This window comes from Copadichromis virginalis, linkage group LG7 (assembly GCF_057382275.1).
Source record: "Copadichromis virginalis isolate Kocher_CV1m ecotype Utaka linkage group LG7, C_Virginalis_male_GT1.1, whole genome shotgun sequence".
In the NCBI taxonomy this organism is placed as follows: Eukaryota; Metazoa; Chordata; class Actinopteri; order Cichliformes; family Cichlidae; genus Copadichromis; species Copadichromis virginalis.
Window position 1 is genome coordinate 54363189 of NC_140624.1, and position 16729 is coordinate 54379917.

The window sequence follows — 16729 nt, forward strand, 5'->3', positions numbered from 1 at the left end:
GAAACAGATTCCCTCATCTTTCTGAAGCACTTTGCAAACCACACCAAGGTAAGCCATGATAAAAAGTAATGGAATTGCGATGCTGGTGAACAACTACATTTTTTCAGCTTCATTGTTATGTTCAAAATTGGTGCAAGAGTTGTAGGTTATAATGCCCACTGAGCCAATGAGGCCAAACTCAAGGAAGACCAACCAAAATTAATGAAATATTCAGTTGCAGAAAATTCCATAATATGTCTTTTTTGGGGGGTTGGAATATGTTCAAAAGCTAGATTTCTGCATTCTGTCACACACACACATAGCTACATAAATGGATGTAAGTGCATTCATGTGTTGAATAAACAAAGATTACATGTTAATGTTTTGTCAGTACCCTTATTTCATTGTGTTACATTTTACCCCAGGATGTGTTACAACTAACCCAGACTATGGGGTTAATTGTAACATTTCACTCTTTGTGTTTGAGACCATACCATGCAATGGGTAATTGTGCTGCAGAGAAAATAGCTGCATTATTTAATAGCAGAGACATGTAAATACTTTGCATTACATTTTGAATCCACTACCTTAAAAGAGCTTCAATTTACAGACAGAAATGTCAAAAATGTTACAATTATCCCCGGTCTCCCCTACTGTCACTTCCACAGCTGTTTCCCCAAAAACATGTCCGTTTTGTTTCACTGTTTTTTGTTTGTTGTTGTTGTTGTGTTTTTTTTTTTTTGTTTTTTTTAATGGAAATTCCGTTGGGTTTTGTGCCTTTTTGCAGCATTTTTTAATTTGCTGGTGTTTTCTTCAATTACAGTGCGTTTGACCTCTCAGGGCCACCATACATTTCTCACTGACAAAAGTGCCAAGCGATTATTAATAAAGGGTAAAACTTTGTATGATAAAAATATAACTAATATTAATATTTGAACTTTTTATAAATTGACAGATAACTGCAGCCCTTCCTCCTTCCTTACTTCAAATTGAATGTTTTATTCCGTCGTGTTATAAAAAGTTAGCCTCTGTTTGCTTAACATGAGAAGAAGTAAATCACCTGTGCATTCGGAGAGGAGGTGGACAAATACAACATGCTCGTGTGATGCAAAGTTAAATATTATGAGTATTATTAACAGCTTACCTTATCAGTTGGCACGTGTTTTTTTTAAACGTGTATTTTTGACGCTAACAAGACCGCTTTCCCCCCCTTTTCTCCTTTCTCAATAATTTTTCGATATTAGACGAACTTTTCCTCTGCATCTGTGAGATGCATACCGCGCATGCGCGCAGAGCTGTCGACGCGCACAGCAGATGCTCACGGGAATCAGTCATTAAAATATTGATGAGGCGCTTTCTTCTGTTGACTCGATTACACAGCATAAACACCACATCATTTCGGTCTCAGAATCTGGTTTCAGGGGTAGTAATTACCGAACTAATTACCTGAGTTATTTTTTTTTTCCAGTGACATAACCGGGAAATAAAGTTAAACAGTCATTTTTATGTAGTTTCCATATATTTAACTGTATGCTTGGGATAATGGCACCTGCTAAAAATAAGTCACTCTTACATCCTGCAGGGTGGTGCTGTTTGTAGAGCTGTTTTAATAGTGTGAAAGTTTAATCGATTCGGAGCACCAGAGAGCTCTTATGGAATATATCTTTTACCAGACATTCCACATTTTCAAGCTGAACTGCGACATCATGTGGACATAGTGCAGCAATACATCCTGCACTCTAATACACTTTGAGTCCAAAGTTGTTCCTGCGGAGTTTTTGAGGTATTCCCATGCGAAAAATATCCCCCAAATGGATTAACTGACTGATGCTTACGGACAAGGTGTCTAGCGCCTGCTGCATAGTTTTCTCACACGCTAGCCTTAAAAAGTCTCTCTGAAACCTCTTGTTTTTTTGTGTTTGCTTTTTTAAAATAATTTATTGACTTGAAAGCATGCTTGCAGCATGTTACTACCCACCTCACATTACATTACACTGGAGGTTTTTATCCTACCTGCTATCTTTTAAGTCCAAAGTTTAACTTTGGTTTGTGAAACAGCTCTCTAACTCGTTTTGTGTAAGCTTAACTCAAGCAGCACCATTGATTGTGTGGAGTCCTTTAACTTTTTTAAAAAGTTTGATGATTTCCCAGACAGAGACTACCATAACCTAATTATCTGCATGCAGAGACACAGTGACACACTCCACCAGTTCATGTGAATAAATGTGACTGTTTATTTTCTCGTACATAGTTGTATTAACCCATCGAAAATTAACACAGAAGTCACGTAAGATTGCCTCGTACAATGAGTCCTATCATTTGAACTTTGCACCTCTTCAGGATCACGCAGGGAAAACATGTTTACATGCTTGAAAGTGCTGAGTTCGTTGGTCCGGTGTAAGGTGTTCACCAGATTTTCTATAATGATCTGAAGGTTTCTGAGTAACAGAAGTTTATTAAATCTCACAAACTGACAGGGGCAAAACTACAGACAATACATGGTCGGTTTAAAAGAACATCTGTAAATGAAATGAGCTTGGTGCTGAAAAGCTTAGCTGTTTCTATTAAAAGATCTGAGTGCAGTTACGTACTTCAGTGAAATGAATGCAGTTAAACAAAATCAAGTTGCACTGAGACTGAAATCCACTTTAAAATATTGAGTTGTGCATGCTGATAAAAAAAACTAAAATGTTCACTATCTTTGAACTTTGCTCTTCAAACCCACAGTCACAGAAGTGATCCAACCAGCATCAGAAAGGACACTAGTGATTGGTTAGAAGAGTTGCACACCCCGGTCCCTACCCCTATCTACAGTCCACTCTTTTTAAACTTCGGTGAAACACTTACCTGTTTCACTCAGGGCATTAGGTCTCAGTCCCACGCCTGACAGCAACATGTCTGACAAAGGAGCTTTTGATACCAATGTGCAGACGCTCACCAGGTTTGTTCTGGAGGAAGGCAGAAAGGCCCAAGGAACAGGCGAACTGACAAACCTGCTCAACTCCATCTGCACAGCTGTCAAAGCCATTTCCACTGCTGTCAGAAAGGCTGGGATTGCTAACCTGTGAGTACTACATTCTTTTTTTTTATTCAGACTCTGAAAGGTAGCAAAAAAACCCCCCCAGATGCTTCTGAATATTCAGGAAGTTTTCACCATTTAGCCCTGCAACCAGTGGTTATTTATTTTTCTTATTGAATATACTGTACAGTTTAATTATCTTTTGATATTTGGCTTTAGTGCAGCTACATGCACTGCAGCATGCAATCCAATAAAGCAGTTTTAACTTAACCCCAGGCCAAAGGTAAACCTTGCACAAGTGTGCACAAATCCACCTGGGGTAGAGGACAAGCAGATAATAGATTGTAATAGAATATTGTTATCATATTTATTTTATTGAGTTCTTAAATAGCTTCAGAGTGAATAGTTTGTATTTGTGCTTTGAAGATATGGCATTGCTGGGAGCACCAACGTGACAGGGGACCAAGTAAAGAAGCTGGATGTCCTCTCCAATGACCTAGTCATCAACATGATCAAGTCTTCCTTCACCTCCTGTGTGCTGGTCTCAGAAGAAGATGAGAAGGCCATCATTGTGGAACCGGACAACAGCGTATGTGGACTCACACCTATAGATGTATATTAATGTCTGAATAGGTCTATGTGTTCTTTTACTTTGAGAATAAAAAAAATCCTCTTCTCACCTGACAGGGAAAATACATCGTTTGCTTTGATCCGCTCGATGGCTCTTCCAACATCGACTGTCTTGTCTCCATAGGAACAATATTCGCCATCTACAAAAAGGTCAGTGATGCTGGTAATGCATGCAGATTCCAAGCACATCGGCTTGTTGTTGTTCAACACTGTAGAGCGGTGTCCCGATCAGCCCTGAGTGAACTAACAACAATTCGAATGACATTTAAGATAAGATAAGATAACCTTTATTAGTCCCACACGTGGGAAATTTGTTTTGTCACAGCAGGAAGTGGACAGTGCAAAAGTTATGACGCAAAAATTAGAATACAATAAGAATAAATACAGTACACAGCTGTACAGAATAGAATAAAATAATATACTATATACAGTAGAATAAAATAGAATAAAAATATACAATAAGATAAAAATAGAATACAAATGCTATATACAACTGAGTAAAAATACAACGATGCCAGAAAAGATTATTGCACTTAGTGTTATTGCACTATTTATCTTTGCAGAGAAATAATTGGTCGTCAGAGAATTAAATGTACTCAGTATGCTGACATACCATAAACATAACAGCCAATTCAGTACCAGATCAACACACATTGCTGTCCCAGGGTTAACTGAGAACTAAATAACAAGAGGGCATATGTTTATACCGCTGCCAGTAAGGTGTCCTTGTCCTTACCTGTCCTAACAATATGTGATAGCCTGTGGTTCCAATAATAACTTTAAAGTTTTTGATATCTTTCCACATAGACCACAGATGGGGAGCCATCTGAGCAGGATGCTCTGCAGCCAGGAAGAAACATTGTAGCAGCTGGTTATGCCCTGTACGGCAGTGCCACCATGATGGTCTTGTCCACTGGTCAGGGAGTGAACTGCTTCATGCTCGACCCTGTAAGTTAATAGATGTCGTCAAAACTGTCACCTGACCGTGCGTATATAAGACAGTATACTGCTTTTCCCCCCTCTGTTTTCCAGGCAATTGGCGAGTTCATCTTGGTGGACCAAGATGTGAAGATAAAGAAAAAGGGAAAAATCTACAGTCTGAATGAAGGATATGCACAGCACTTTTATCCAGATGTGACCGAGTACCTACAAAAGAAGAAATTCCCAGAGGTAAAGCCAATAAAATAAATAAATGAGAATCCTAATGTGGAATTGACCACCATAAAGGTCAATCTCTAATGCTGCATTGAGGAGTAATATGAAGTTAATCTAAGCATAAATTCTACATTTACTTGTTTTCAGGATGGCTCTGCCCCATATGGCAGTCGATATATTGGATCAATGGTGGCAGATGTTCATCGTACTTTGGTGTACGGAGGAATCTTTTTATATCCTGCTAATGTCAAGAGCCCCAAGGGCAAGGTGAGGAGGTGGAGCGTCTAGAAATGGTGATTTAAAAAATAAAAGAGAAAGATTTTCTGATACTTCATATTCTTATCATGTCACTACTGTTTTGTTTTGCTTTTCAGCTGAGGTTGCTTTATGAATGCAACCCCATGGCCTTCATCATGGAGCAGGCAGGAGGCATGGCCACTACTGGAGCCATGAACGTTTTAGACATCAAGCCCACGAGTATCCACCAGAGAGTACCCGTGGTCCTGGGATCCCCTGATGATGTGCAGGAATACATTGCCATCTACAAAAAGCACAACAAATGAGGTACTTGTGTGATTTTGCTTTGTGTACTCATGAAAGGATGTAACATGTAGGACAATAACTACATTTTTTTTTCAATTTCCCCAAATTTAGCAGGTCAAATGTGGTGGTGAGCAGCCTAAATCGGCAATGACAACACAATCCAGAGGCTCAGTCAGCACATTCACTGCATTTTTCTCGGTCGCTCTGTTGCACTGATGAAGAAACCAGGGGCTTCAGTGGATCTATGAACTCATACTGTGCTGATTCTGTCCTGTTAAAGGGTGTTATTTGTGGAGCGTTGCCCTGTATTTTTAAAATAAAAACAAAATGTTTTTCCACGTTCTTCTTACTGAGGTTCCAAAGTCCAGTATGTGCATATGGGTTGTTAGGTATGTCTTCGTGTAAAAACAATATTTTTTCCTATAAGGACAAAGGTCACATTTCAGATCTGGAAGAGAAAGAACTGCTGAATCCCAGTTTACTGAACAAGCCCAATATTCTGGAGTGGACACTTACACATATTTACATGAGAAAGAAGTCCAGTACATCAAGATTTTTGCTTAAAAATGTGTTCAGTGATGGTAGCATGGGCAGAGCCTGCTCTTTTTCACGCTCTCCGCCCAGGTTTGAGTAACCATGCTAGGAATGCAAGCAGTCTGCTTCTTTATGAGCTCTGACCTTTCCTGAATTTGAGCAGCTTGTGTCATTTATACATAAAAACAATGGTTTCCTTTGATACCGCTGCTAAAAATGCTAAGCAATCAACCCATTTCATTACATCTTAACTCAATGGAACTTTAAAAATGAAGTCCAGACTTTCCAGGACAAGGAAAATTATCCAATTACTTCCCAGCTGTCTAAATACCTATAAATCAGCGAGGAGAGGAGTTGATCAAATGTTTAAACAAACCAAAGCAAAAATACAGAAGAGAAATTTAAGATAAATCATCCCGGAAGAGACCACTCCTGTGACGATTAGGGTTGCAAAGGGGCGGAAAATTTCCGGTAAATTTCCGAAAAGTTTCCGGTAAATTTCCATGGTAAGTTAAGCTTGGGAATTTTGGAAATATTCCATATTGGAAACTGTCCATGGAAATAATGGGAATTATGGAAATTAATGGGAATTTAGGAGAACTAACTGGGAATATATTATTTCCAAGCATAAATATAAACAGAAATCATAAGAAAACCTCCATGCAAAATGTTTTCAACAGTTATTTCAACAGATTTATTTGTAAGTACAGTAGAATAGAACACGTTTCAATAACTTGTTTCATGGATGAATAAAAACAGAAATGTTGAGTTCAATATTACCATCCCCTAACCCCGCTCATTCAAAAATGCCCCCTGTCCAAAAATCTCCACAAAGTCCCATTCTAAAGGTTAAAAGAAAAATGCCACTTATCCTCCAAAACGTCCCATTAAACATGCAAATCTTCCTTCAAGCAATCCTCTTTTCTCATTTTTGCTCAGTCAATAGACTCTTCCTGGACCTCATCATCATCCAACAACATGTTCACTTCCTCAGCATCCAACTCTGAGTCTTTCTCTTCAGTGTCACTTTCCAGCCTTGTTGAGGATGGCTCTGTGTCAGGCTCAAAGAGCCGTAGGTTTGCCCGAATGCCGACCAGCTTTTCCACTCTCACATTTGTGAGCCTGTTGCGAACCTTTGTGTGGGTGTTGCCAAACAGTGACCAGTTGCGCTCGGAGGCGGCTGATGATGGTGGGATTTGGAGGAGGATGGAGGCTACAGGTGCAAGGGCCTCAGATTCACATAGTCCCTTCCACCAGGTGGCTGCAGATATGTGCTGGCATGACTGCCATATTCCATCCCCTTTCCAAAGACCTTGCTTTGTTCGATACTTTGCCAAACTGCCTAGAACTTTGCCTTTATCGAGACCCAGGTGGTCAGACATGGCTGTAATGACTGCATAGGCACCGTTGATCTCTTCCCCAGAAAGTATGTCCTTGTCATATTTGGGGTCCAGCATGTATGCTGCATGCACTGGCTTCATGCAGAACTCCCTCCGCTGTTCCAATGACTTGACCACAGCTGTTTCCTCTGCTTTCAGTAGTAGGGAAGTGGGCAGAATTGTCTGGATTTCTTCTTTGAGTTCTGCAAAAAGGCACTGGACATCTGACAAGATGGCACCATCCCCATCTATCTTCGCCATTGCTGCTGCAATAGGTTTGAGGATTTTCTGACTGCTAGATACTCTTTCCCAGAACACATCATCCAAGATGACCTTCTTGATGTCACTGTCGATGCCTACAGACTGGGATATGGCCATCTCTTGCAGAGACTCCTTTCCCTCCAGAAGGCTGTCAAACATGATAACAACACCACCCCATCGCGTTATGCTGGGAAGCTTCAGTGTAGTACTCTTGTTCTTTTCCTTTTGCTTTGACAGAAATGTAGCGGAAGTTACTTGTTTGCCTTTAACATATTTCAGAACTTGCTTCACTCTCTTATTCAGAGTGTCCATTGGTTTTAGTGCCATTATGTCTTTTAGGAGAAGATTTAGTGTATGGGCTGCACAGCCAATAGTAGTTATATGAGGGTAGGTCTCCTCCACATGTGCCCAGGCAACCTTCCTGTTGGCTGCGTTGTCAGTGACCAGTGCAAAAACCTTATCTGGTCCAAGGTCATTGATGATCACTTTTAGCTCATCTGCAATGTATTGGCCTGTGTGTCTGTTTTCCTTTGTGTCTACACTCTTGTAGAACACAGGCTGAGGAGTGGTGATTATGTAGTTAATAATTCCTTGTCCCCTGATATTGGACCATCCATCAGAGATGACTGAAATACAGTCAGCTTGGTCAATGGTCTGTTTCACCTTTGCTTGAACTCGACTGAACTCTTCATCCAGTAGATGAGTAGACAATGCATGTCATGGCTTATTTAGCATCTAACAGATGCTAGCATTTTATTTAGCATCTTATCAGATTGCTATCTACCAGATTAATACATTTTATGTGATATTCACAATTTAAACATTTAATGAATATATTTTCCCATAATATCATCAAAACTTACCTCACTTGTTAAGTCCACAGGCTCAAATGTGTGCCTTCAATACTCTTTGTCCTTCAGGCTCAAAAGTGTGGTCCATGTGTACATGTGATGGAGGCATGCACAGTGCCAGTAGGTGGTCTCAATAGCCATGCAGCAAGCTTGTGCTCTGTACATGTGATTAAGGAATGGCATGGATATTCAAGTGTATTTGAATTGCATTTGTTTGTTTTTGTCAATATTATGCTAAAATATACTTTGCTCAACTATATTTAAGTTCCCTAAGAAGAGCCAACCTTCAATTTTGAAAATTCCCACTTTATTCCCATAAATTCCGACTTTATTCCCACTTTATTCCCATAAATTCCCATAAATTCCCGTTTATTCCCGTTTATTCCCATAAATTCCCGTTAATTCCCATGGAAAGATTCCATCTTTGAAAATTCGCAACCCTAGTGACGATAGAAATGTTCCATCTTAGGATAAAGGTTATCAGAAGAATTTTCACTTTAAAAAAGGATTACTTGTGAAGAAAGTTATTAATGAGGTTTTCTGGACTAATTTGGGACTAATTTGGGATACACTGACTTCATTATTGCTGGCACCAGGTTAGAGTCCCTTTTAGCTTCAGAACTGTCTTCATTCTTTGTGGCATACATTTATTGTATTGAGATCCAACATAGCATATTAGACTCTGAAGACCATTTCAGTAGAGTGAATTCACTGTCGTGTTCAAGAAAGCAGATGATTTGAGCTTTCTCACATGTATACTCTTACTGGAACTCAAGTCATTAGAAGATGGGTGCACTTTGTTCATAAAGGAACGGGTATGTTTAGCAATGATCCTTAAAAGTCCTGACCCTTTTTAGCCAAAGGACAAAAAATGGCGACTTCCCAGAAATGGTGTAAAAATATCACACAGTAATATTTTTCCACTTTAAATGACACTGTCATTTTAAAACTACTTCAGCCTGAAATATAAATATTAAATATTAATTATAGTTTGTGGACTCCAGCTGAGGTGGAGCAGCGGCTGCAAATGGACACACCGTGGTCTTTGCAAGTAAGCGTCCCAGAAGGTGCTGCCAGGTCTTCTCTTTTTCATCCGTGCAAAAGTCACACTGCCCTTACATTGGCTGAAGAAAGGGGCTTGCAGCAGCACCCTGCAGATTTGAATTGATTTGTTTTTGGACCTGTAGACACAGTCCAAAATGAGCATCCCTACATAAGCCTGCAGTTCCTCTGTATCCACATGAGCCTCTAAGTGTTTCCCATGCAGGTTTGCCTTGGCCAGGATTTCATCCATCGGCAGCAGTGCATAGCTGGTGGTTACGTGTGTAGGTCCCAGAATCAAACCTCTGGCTGCTGGGACGTAGCGCTGCAGTCTTTGTGGGAGACCAAAATATGCTAATGACCAAAATATAGAGATGAGTCAGAGTTGGATTCCAGCTGATCTCTTTCTTCATCTTCACACGATCATTTCCAGAGCCTCCTGTGTGCTGTAGTCTTGCCATCTCCAAAATGAGTGCATGAGTGCACTACTGCTCATTACCAAAACAAAGTCCAATTTTGTTTTGGTTCTTGCTGCTGAGATATCTTTGAAGCTCTGAAAGGTTGTTTTTTAAATTATTGAATTAGTTTATAACACAGACTGTGGCCTTTTAAGAGAAAAGACTCAAAGGTGGATGTTACACACACACACACACACACACACACTTGGAATGGAATGTTTGAATGGAAAAAATAGTGCCACCTGGTGGAAAAATCCAAAAAATGAAATTGAAGGCCAGTAGTCCAAAATAAAATCTTAACATAAAGAAATGCATTAGTTGATGTCAAAATAAATGTGGGATCAAAAATTGTATTTTGAAATATTTTTGGCCTTAGGATAAAATGTGGCAGTTTTTGCGTAGCTTAGAGATATGCCACAAAAAATAACAAAAAATAACAATATCCTCTGGGAAATATCAGATTCATTCAGCACAACCAAAATAGCCTGAAAATAAACAGACAGAATGGCACAAACTATCTCCAGGATCCCTAACCCCCAGGTTAAATGGTGTTCAGTTAGTCCATTATTGTAGGGTATACCTTACAACATAAAGCACCTTGAGGCAACCGATGTTGAGACCCAAGTTAGCTGTTTCCCCTTTTTACGCTGAGCTAAAGTAACTGGCCACTGGCACTGATCTCAAATGAAAACTTCTGTTTTAAAAAGTGAGCTTTAGCAATGAATGGGGAAGAATATGACACATTTGAACAGGTTTCCCCTCTTTATGCTAAGCTAAGCTAACTAGCTTCTAGCTCCAGCTAGAAGAGGCGCACTTGAGAGCAACAGCAGTCTGTACAGACCCTTCTATTATTCATCCATAATGCTGAGCACATTTCATTTCTTTGAGCCTTTGTGGTTCTTTGCTAGCTCCTGGTGATCTTTGGCAGCAGCAACATGCTGACAGGCTTCAGCAGTGCCAGAAATCTTTGAGCTTTGCCACAGCACTAATGAGCCATAAAGACTCACAGAGAAAAACAAAAAGATCCAGCAGAAAATGCCTCATTCAATCAATCAAGTTTATTTAGAAAAGCAGTCACTGCTGTGTGTAGAACAACAGCGACTACAAAGTCAGCATATACAGGCTGAATTATAGCCTACAGTAGCTTCCATCACGGAAAATAAAAATAAGTATGTCTGGAATACATCTGAATGAATTGAACACTGTCGCAACACAATAATAACATGGTTGCGTGCATCGATGGCTGCTGATGTCACTTGGAAATTTACTGTGAAGTCTAAAGCTCCCCTGAGAGCATAATGGAATTATTATTACTTAAATTAAAAAATAAATAAGATGTGAGAAAATTGTATGTGACTCATAAAAGCTAACCGTTGTCAACTTACAGTTTTTTACAGACGCTAGGACACATTTCTCAATACTTAGGTCACTTTTGCAAAACTCTTCACACAATCCTCCTAACTGACCGTCAGCTTGGCAAAGCAGTTCATTTCACATTCAAAATGCACTACAACTACCAAAACACTTCATTCAGGTCTCAAATAACCTCATTCTTCCAGAACACTAGCAAAGGTTGACAGCCGACAAACACACTTTGTCACCCACAAAACAATGACCTAAAAAACACTAACAACATGTAGCATTACACAGTGTTTTCTTGTGTAAAACAAGGACACATCTCTGTTTATAATTTCAGTATATGTTACTGGAATGAATCAGACATCATGCAGAATTCGTTAATATTTGTTTATGTATTTTTTTATTTTTTTGCACTAAGTAATCCCAAAATACAAGAATTTGTATACACACCATCCACTGATACACATACAATAGTAATGCTAATCTACTCGGTCTTCTCCATTTGGCCACAGGTTCTCATCCACATCACATCTCATGTCATCTAGGGCAATACACCTAGGAAAGAATCTTCTGGCATGCCAGAATTGAAGGAGTTGAAAAATTGAAGGAGTAACACCTGTGTAGATGTTCATCTACAATGAGAATAAGCTGTGGCTGGTTAAACTGCATTTTTAGATTTAAAATATGTTTCAATAAAATATTGTTGTTGAATTTTGCTGTCTTTTCAAGTTTTGCATTGTGTTATTGTTTTGGCCATAAGTTTAACAGTTTTGAAAACAGTATGTAAGCACATGCAAAATGTCCTGTCCGTACAAAGATTTTTGGCAGTTGTTGTGTCTGAGTGAGAAGATAATTCATGAAATTTGAGAGATGTAGTCATTGAATGCATTTTGTGCCAAAACAATGATAACTGATCCTCAGTTTAGCCCACATAGACTTCTGTTGTGCTCACTGTGTGAGGAGTTTTGCAAACGTGACCTAAGTATTGAGAAATGTGTCCTAGCGTCTGTAAAAAACTGTAAAGCAGATGTTTGATCAGAAGCTGAAGGCCCGGTGCTTTTGAAGGAGCTCTTTTGTATACAGAATGCAGAATAATTTATGTAGCCCTAGTATGCTGGGTGGAATCCATACTGTCTGCTTTTCTCTGAAATCTAAACCACTTCCTTTTTAATGTGCGTTTGTCAGTGTCAGCATTCAAGGGCCTCGGTGCCCATGAGACCGCCTAACACTTACACATTTCAGGCACTCTTGTTTATTTCAATTTTGTTCAGACTGTGTATGATTATAGGTTACAGAGTCAATATTTAGATTCTGCAGGAAAAGCAAAACTCAGCCTGTTCATTTTCCCCTGGCTACTGTGTGTGTGTGTGTGTGTGTGTGTGTGTGTGTGTGTGTGTGTGTGTGTGTGTGTGTGTGTGTGTGTGTGTGTGTGTGTGTGTGTGTGTGTGTGTGAGTGTGCGTGCGTACTGTTTGTGTTCGCTCATGTATAAGACAAGATAACAGTCTTATTCAGTTTGAATGATTGGAGTATGTTTGGAACAAGTATTTAAAATGTGTGAATTACTGTGTTTTAAAGAAATTTGTTTCCCAAAAAAGAGCTATCAGACAAAAAATACCACATTAACAGAGGGTTGAAACAGCAATGTTAGCCAGCATGAAAGAAAATTTCAAATAAATCAGGTATCACTGACATTTCTGATTTCAATTTTTTTTTCCTGTTACATTTTGTTTTTGCCTTTTTCCCTCCTTAACCACAGCGGGCCACTAGCTGCCGTCTGCTTTTGGAGTCACTTCACTACCTGACTGACATCCAGCCTATGTCCAGACAGGCTCTGTTTATCTTACACTCTGATGAAGAGTGCTATAGTTGTTTGTCTGTGGTGCATCTGCGGTGCTGACAGCTTACTCAATAAAATCAACATCCTTCCCCCTCTATCCCACATCAGTTTTGCTTGTGTCGACAATCACAAAAACTGCAGCTTCTCCAGTTTATGTCCCTGCAGAGTAGCATGACCAGAATGAAGCAATGATAGCTACTCTATCCAGTTAGAAATGCACAGGACTGACTGGTTGTAATCAAATTTGGTCCACAGATGAGAAAAAAATGAAGATAAAGCACTTGCGTTGGATGTTATCAGTCCATTCAAGGTGCGTTAGTAGAAATCGATAAAGTAGGGTTTATCTTTAGATCTTAGCGTGCTAAAACAGCACACTACTGACCTTTTGTAATAGTTTTTGAAATATTATTTCCATCTGGTTGTGCAACACAAAGAAAGAAAACATAAAAGCGGTTTAAAACTTCTTCCATGATGCTAGATATTAGACCTGCCATCTGACTGGCAAAGCTTTTCTCTGCACAGTGACAGCACACAGACCCAGAGAGCACATGTTTAAATTAAACAAACTCTGTGTTCCCAGACCACCCTGACTGGAGCTGTCACTGCAAATACTTAATTCCCCATCCAGTAAGAATCCATATTTGTACCCAGTACTTCATTCATCAAATACTTTTTTTTCTTGGAGTTTCCATGGTCACTACACATGAGACCCCATTTCATGTTCCCACATCTAAAAGCCAAAAGCTTCAGTCTGACATCCGAGTGACTGTAGTACAATAAAATACCCACTCCGGTAATCCACCCAAAGCTTTTTTTGTAACTATTGCTTTTCTCTTGTGTAAGCTGCCAGAAAATGTTTTGGCCACTATTTCACTAGGAAATATTAATGCTCATGAGCACAGCATGACCAAAAACACATAAGAGATATAGAGTATATACATAATGACTACTTAATGGCAGGAAAATAGTTGGCATGGATCAGTACATCAGGACAAAACATTATCCTGCTTGCGTGTCCTTGAAATGATTCTGCAGAAAGGTTGGTGTCTCTTATTTTTATTTGAGGTGGTTCAAATCGAGTACCGAGGTCTTTTGCAGCATTTGTATACAGAAGCAGAAAAAAGAGTCTCCTCAAATGCTCTTGATTTATTCTGTGGTGTCATGGATGAGGACAATTGAGCCAGACCACCACCAGTGCTGCGCCTTAAAAAGGGTGGTGTGTTTGGATTAAAGGCATGCATGTGGTTACTGTCACTGAAGATAGCCTCATCTGAGCTCTGACCACAACGTCTTCATTAACTGAAGCCTGTATTTCTTCTCCTTGTAGGGTTAGTATGTATTGTAACAAAAGTAATTGTACATTTGTAGATGTTTTTGTACGAGGAATGCCTCACTGTCCTAACACTTATTGTGCATGTCTTGGTCTACACCATATAAAACTTTGTCAAATTGAGTTGTACAACAGAAACTGCTGACACTCAGCAGGATCTCAGAAACCAGCCAGTATATATTTACTATGTCTAGCCCCAGCTTTCCAAAAATACTCTGCCAGAATCTTCTGGGAACAATGGCCCATGCTACTCATACAGTGTCTTTAATTCTGAACATCATTGTGATTACGCAGGCAAATGTTAGGATAGGCCACATCTTGTCTTCGGTCTCCTGAAACAGCAGCTATGCCTGAAAGACTGAGTTTAAACGTGCCTGTCACTGGCAAGATGCCAGATGGAAAGGCTTACGTGTACAGAATCAAAACTGGCTGTTCTGCATCCTTCTCACAGCCCTGCAGAATTCACGACCTCTTTTTAATTTGTGAGAGTCGTCGCTTCTGGATCAGCTCCTCCATTGAAGGCTGCTGGTGACATTGACTACGTATCGTGGTGTTGCTGAGACGGTCACAGAGGGACACTCGGAGAATCTGATGCAAACAGCACATTCGGAAGACCTCGAGCTTGTTGAGGTCATGCTTGAGAATGAAACAGGTCTCAGATCCACAGAGAAGAATGGGCAATACCAGTGTGCAGTACAGGTGATGAGAGTGGTGAGGGTGTCTTCTTCCAGATGCACCATCGGAGGGAGGCGAAAGCCGCCGCTTGACCGACTCTTGAGTGCATTTCCGTCATTGATGCCACTTTGTGATGGCAAAACGAGTGTCTACTGCTCTATCTGAAGCTTAACTCTCTGTTCCAATCAGTTTAAGAGGCCCCATTTGATTTCTTCCAAAATTGTCAAGAGGAACACAGAACACAAGTCTTTTGTAATGTTGGCTTACTCCCTGTGGTGTTAGTGTGTTCCATAAAGCAAGCCAAAGGAATTTTTAAAGTCTTGCTGATGGGAAACCAGAACAGCAAAACAAATCTGTTATTCCTCACATCACACACCAGGATGACCTGTGTTTGAACTTATAGTTTTGTTCCCGTCTTTGAGCTCAAAGTCAGTCAAATCTTTTTTCCTGCTGTGGTGCACCGCTTCCCACACAGGGGTGCAATAAATCACAGAAATGTGGTATGATCCTAAAAACTATGTGGTGTGATAAGAACAGGGGGTGTGCTAGAGTCTGGACAATATGAAAAGAGAAAGAATATTCTGCAAGCATATATATCAACATGCCTACATATATAAAACTATCTACAACCATGCAGACAGGTCTGTGAGTACACAGAGTAGGCATTGCAATGGGTTTCTCTAATGCTAATTCATTATGTTAGGATGAAATCTAGTACAAGTTTACCAACAGAATCATCTTGGGCCCCCAGTCCCTCAGGCAGTCATCCGTCTCTGTGTATTCCCCAACTGGTTGGAAATTTGCTGTGAAATCTATTGCTAAAGTCCCATTCACTCAGGGGTAGAGAATTTTGAAGGTTGACTTTGGCAGTCAGCTAGAAATCATGACAAGGAGCCTTTTGGTGCAATACCTTTTGTGTGAATGATTTCACACGGTGACAGCCAGTAACCTCCAGCAACTGCTTGCAAAAAGGGTTGGGGAGTAGACATTTTTTTCTAGTAACCGGAGACTGACAAGAGGTTGCTGACCAGTTTCTAGGCCTATGTGACTGAGAGCTTTGATAAGCAAAAATTAAATTAGTTTCAATTCAAATATATGTACAAAGTGCAAAATCATATCAACAGTTGTCACAAGGCACTTTATATTGTACAGTAAAGACCTTAAAATAATGAAGAGAAAACCCCAGCAATTAGACAAACCCCCATGAGCAAGCACTGGAAAGGAAAAACTCCCTTAATATCAACAACTAACTAACTAACTAACTAACTAAGAGGTCTTTGATAATAATTAACAAAAAGTTTCTAAAAAATTCATTTATTTAACGTTCATGGTGGCCCTTCCTGGTCTGAAATGTGAGGTCAAATCAAACCTCCATTAAACCTCCGTTCTCTCTTATGGCCAGCAGGGGTAACTCTCCTTGTGAAAAGAAGTTGAAATGTACAAAAGTCAATGATCAAATTTCTCTGCTTTTAACTTGATTTATTGCCTCTCTGAGCATATTCCTAGTGAAATCACGGTTCTAGTTACTATTTTCAGGTCTTCTTCATTAGAGCAGGATTTTTTGTTTTGTACATTGTGGTCATATTTAAACTTAAAAAATGATAAAGCAGAGTATGCTTACATGTGTGGTTCCCCTGTGATTGACAAGTTGCTGCTATATGGGTGTGTAGTGTACGT

General features: G+C 39.7%; 1 protein-coding gene across 1 annotated transcript; it reads left to right on the top strand.

Moving 5' to 3' along the window:
* Nucleotides 1–2814: 2814 nt before the first annotated feature.
* On the top strand, nt 2815–5664 carry fbp1b (fructose-1,6-bisphosphatase 1b). Its single transcript, XM_085464211.1, has 8 exons — nt 2815–3043; nt 3425–3587; nt 3686–3778; nt 4436–4576; nt 4661–4798; nt 4931–5050; nt 5158–5347; nt 5438–5664. Exons 1-7 carry the CDS (start codon nt 2874–2876, stop codon nt 5344–5346), a joined length of 1014 nt encoding a protein of 337 aa, XP_085320337.1. The 5' UTR covers nt 2815–2873; the 3' UTR covers nt 5347; nt 5438–5664.
* Nucleotides 5665–16729: the final 11065 nt, after the last annotated feature.

Bases quoted from the DNA above. Each gene is read 5' to 3' on its own strand.
- fbp1b (XM_085464211.1), top strand. From the start codon at position 2,874: ATGTCTGACAAAGGAGCTTTTGATACCAATGTGCAGACGCTCACCAGG. The intron at 4,799-4,930 runs GTAAAGCCAATA...ACTTGTTTTCAG, and splicing joins AAAAGAAGAAATTCCCAGAG to GATGGCTCTGCCCCATATGG. The intron at 5,051-5,157 runs GTGAGGAGGTGG...TTTGCTTTTCAG, and splicing joins TCAAGAGCCCCAAGGGCAAG to CTGAGGTTGCTTTATGAATG.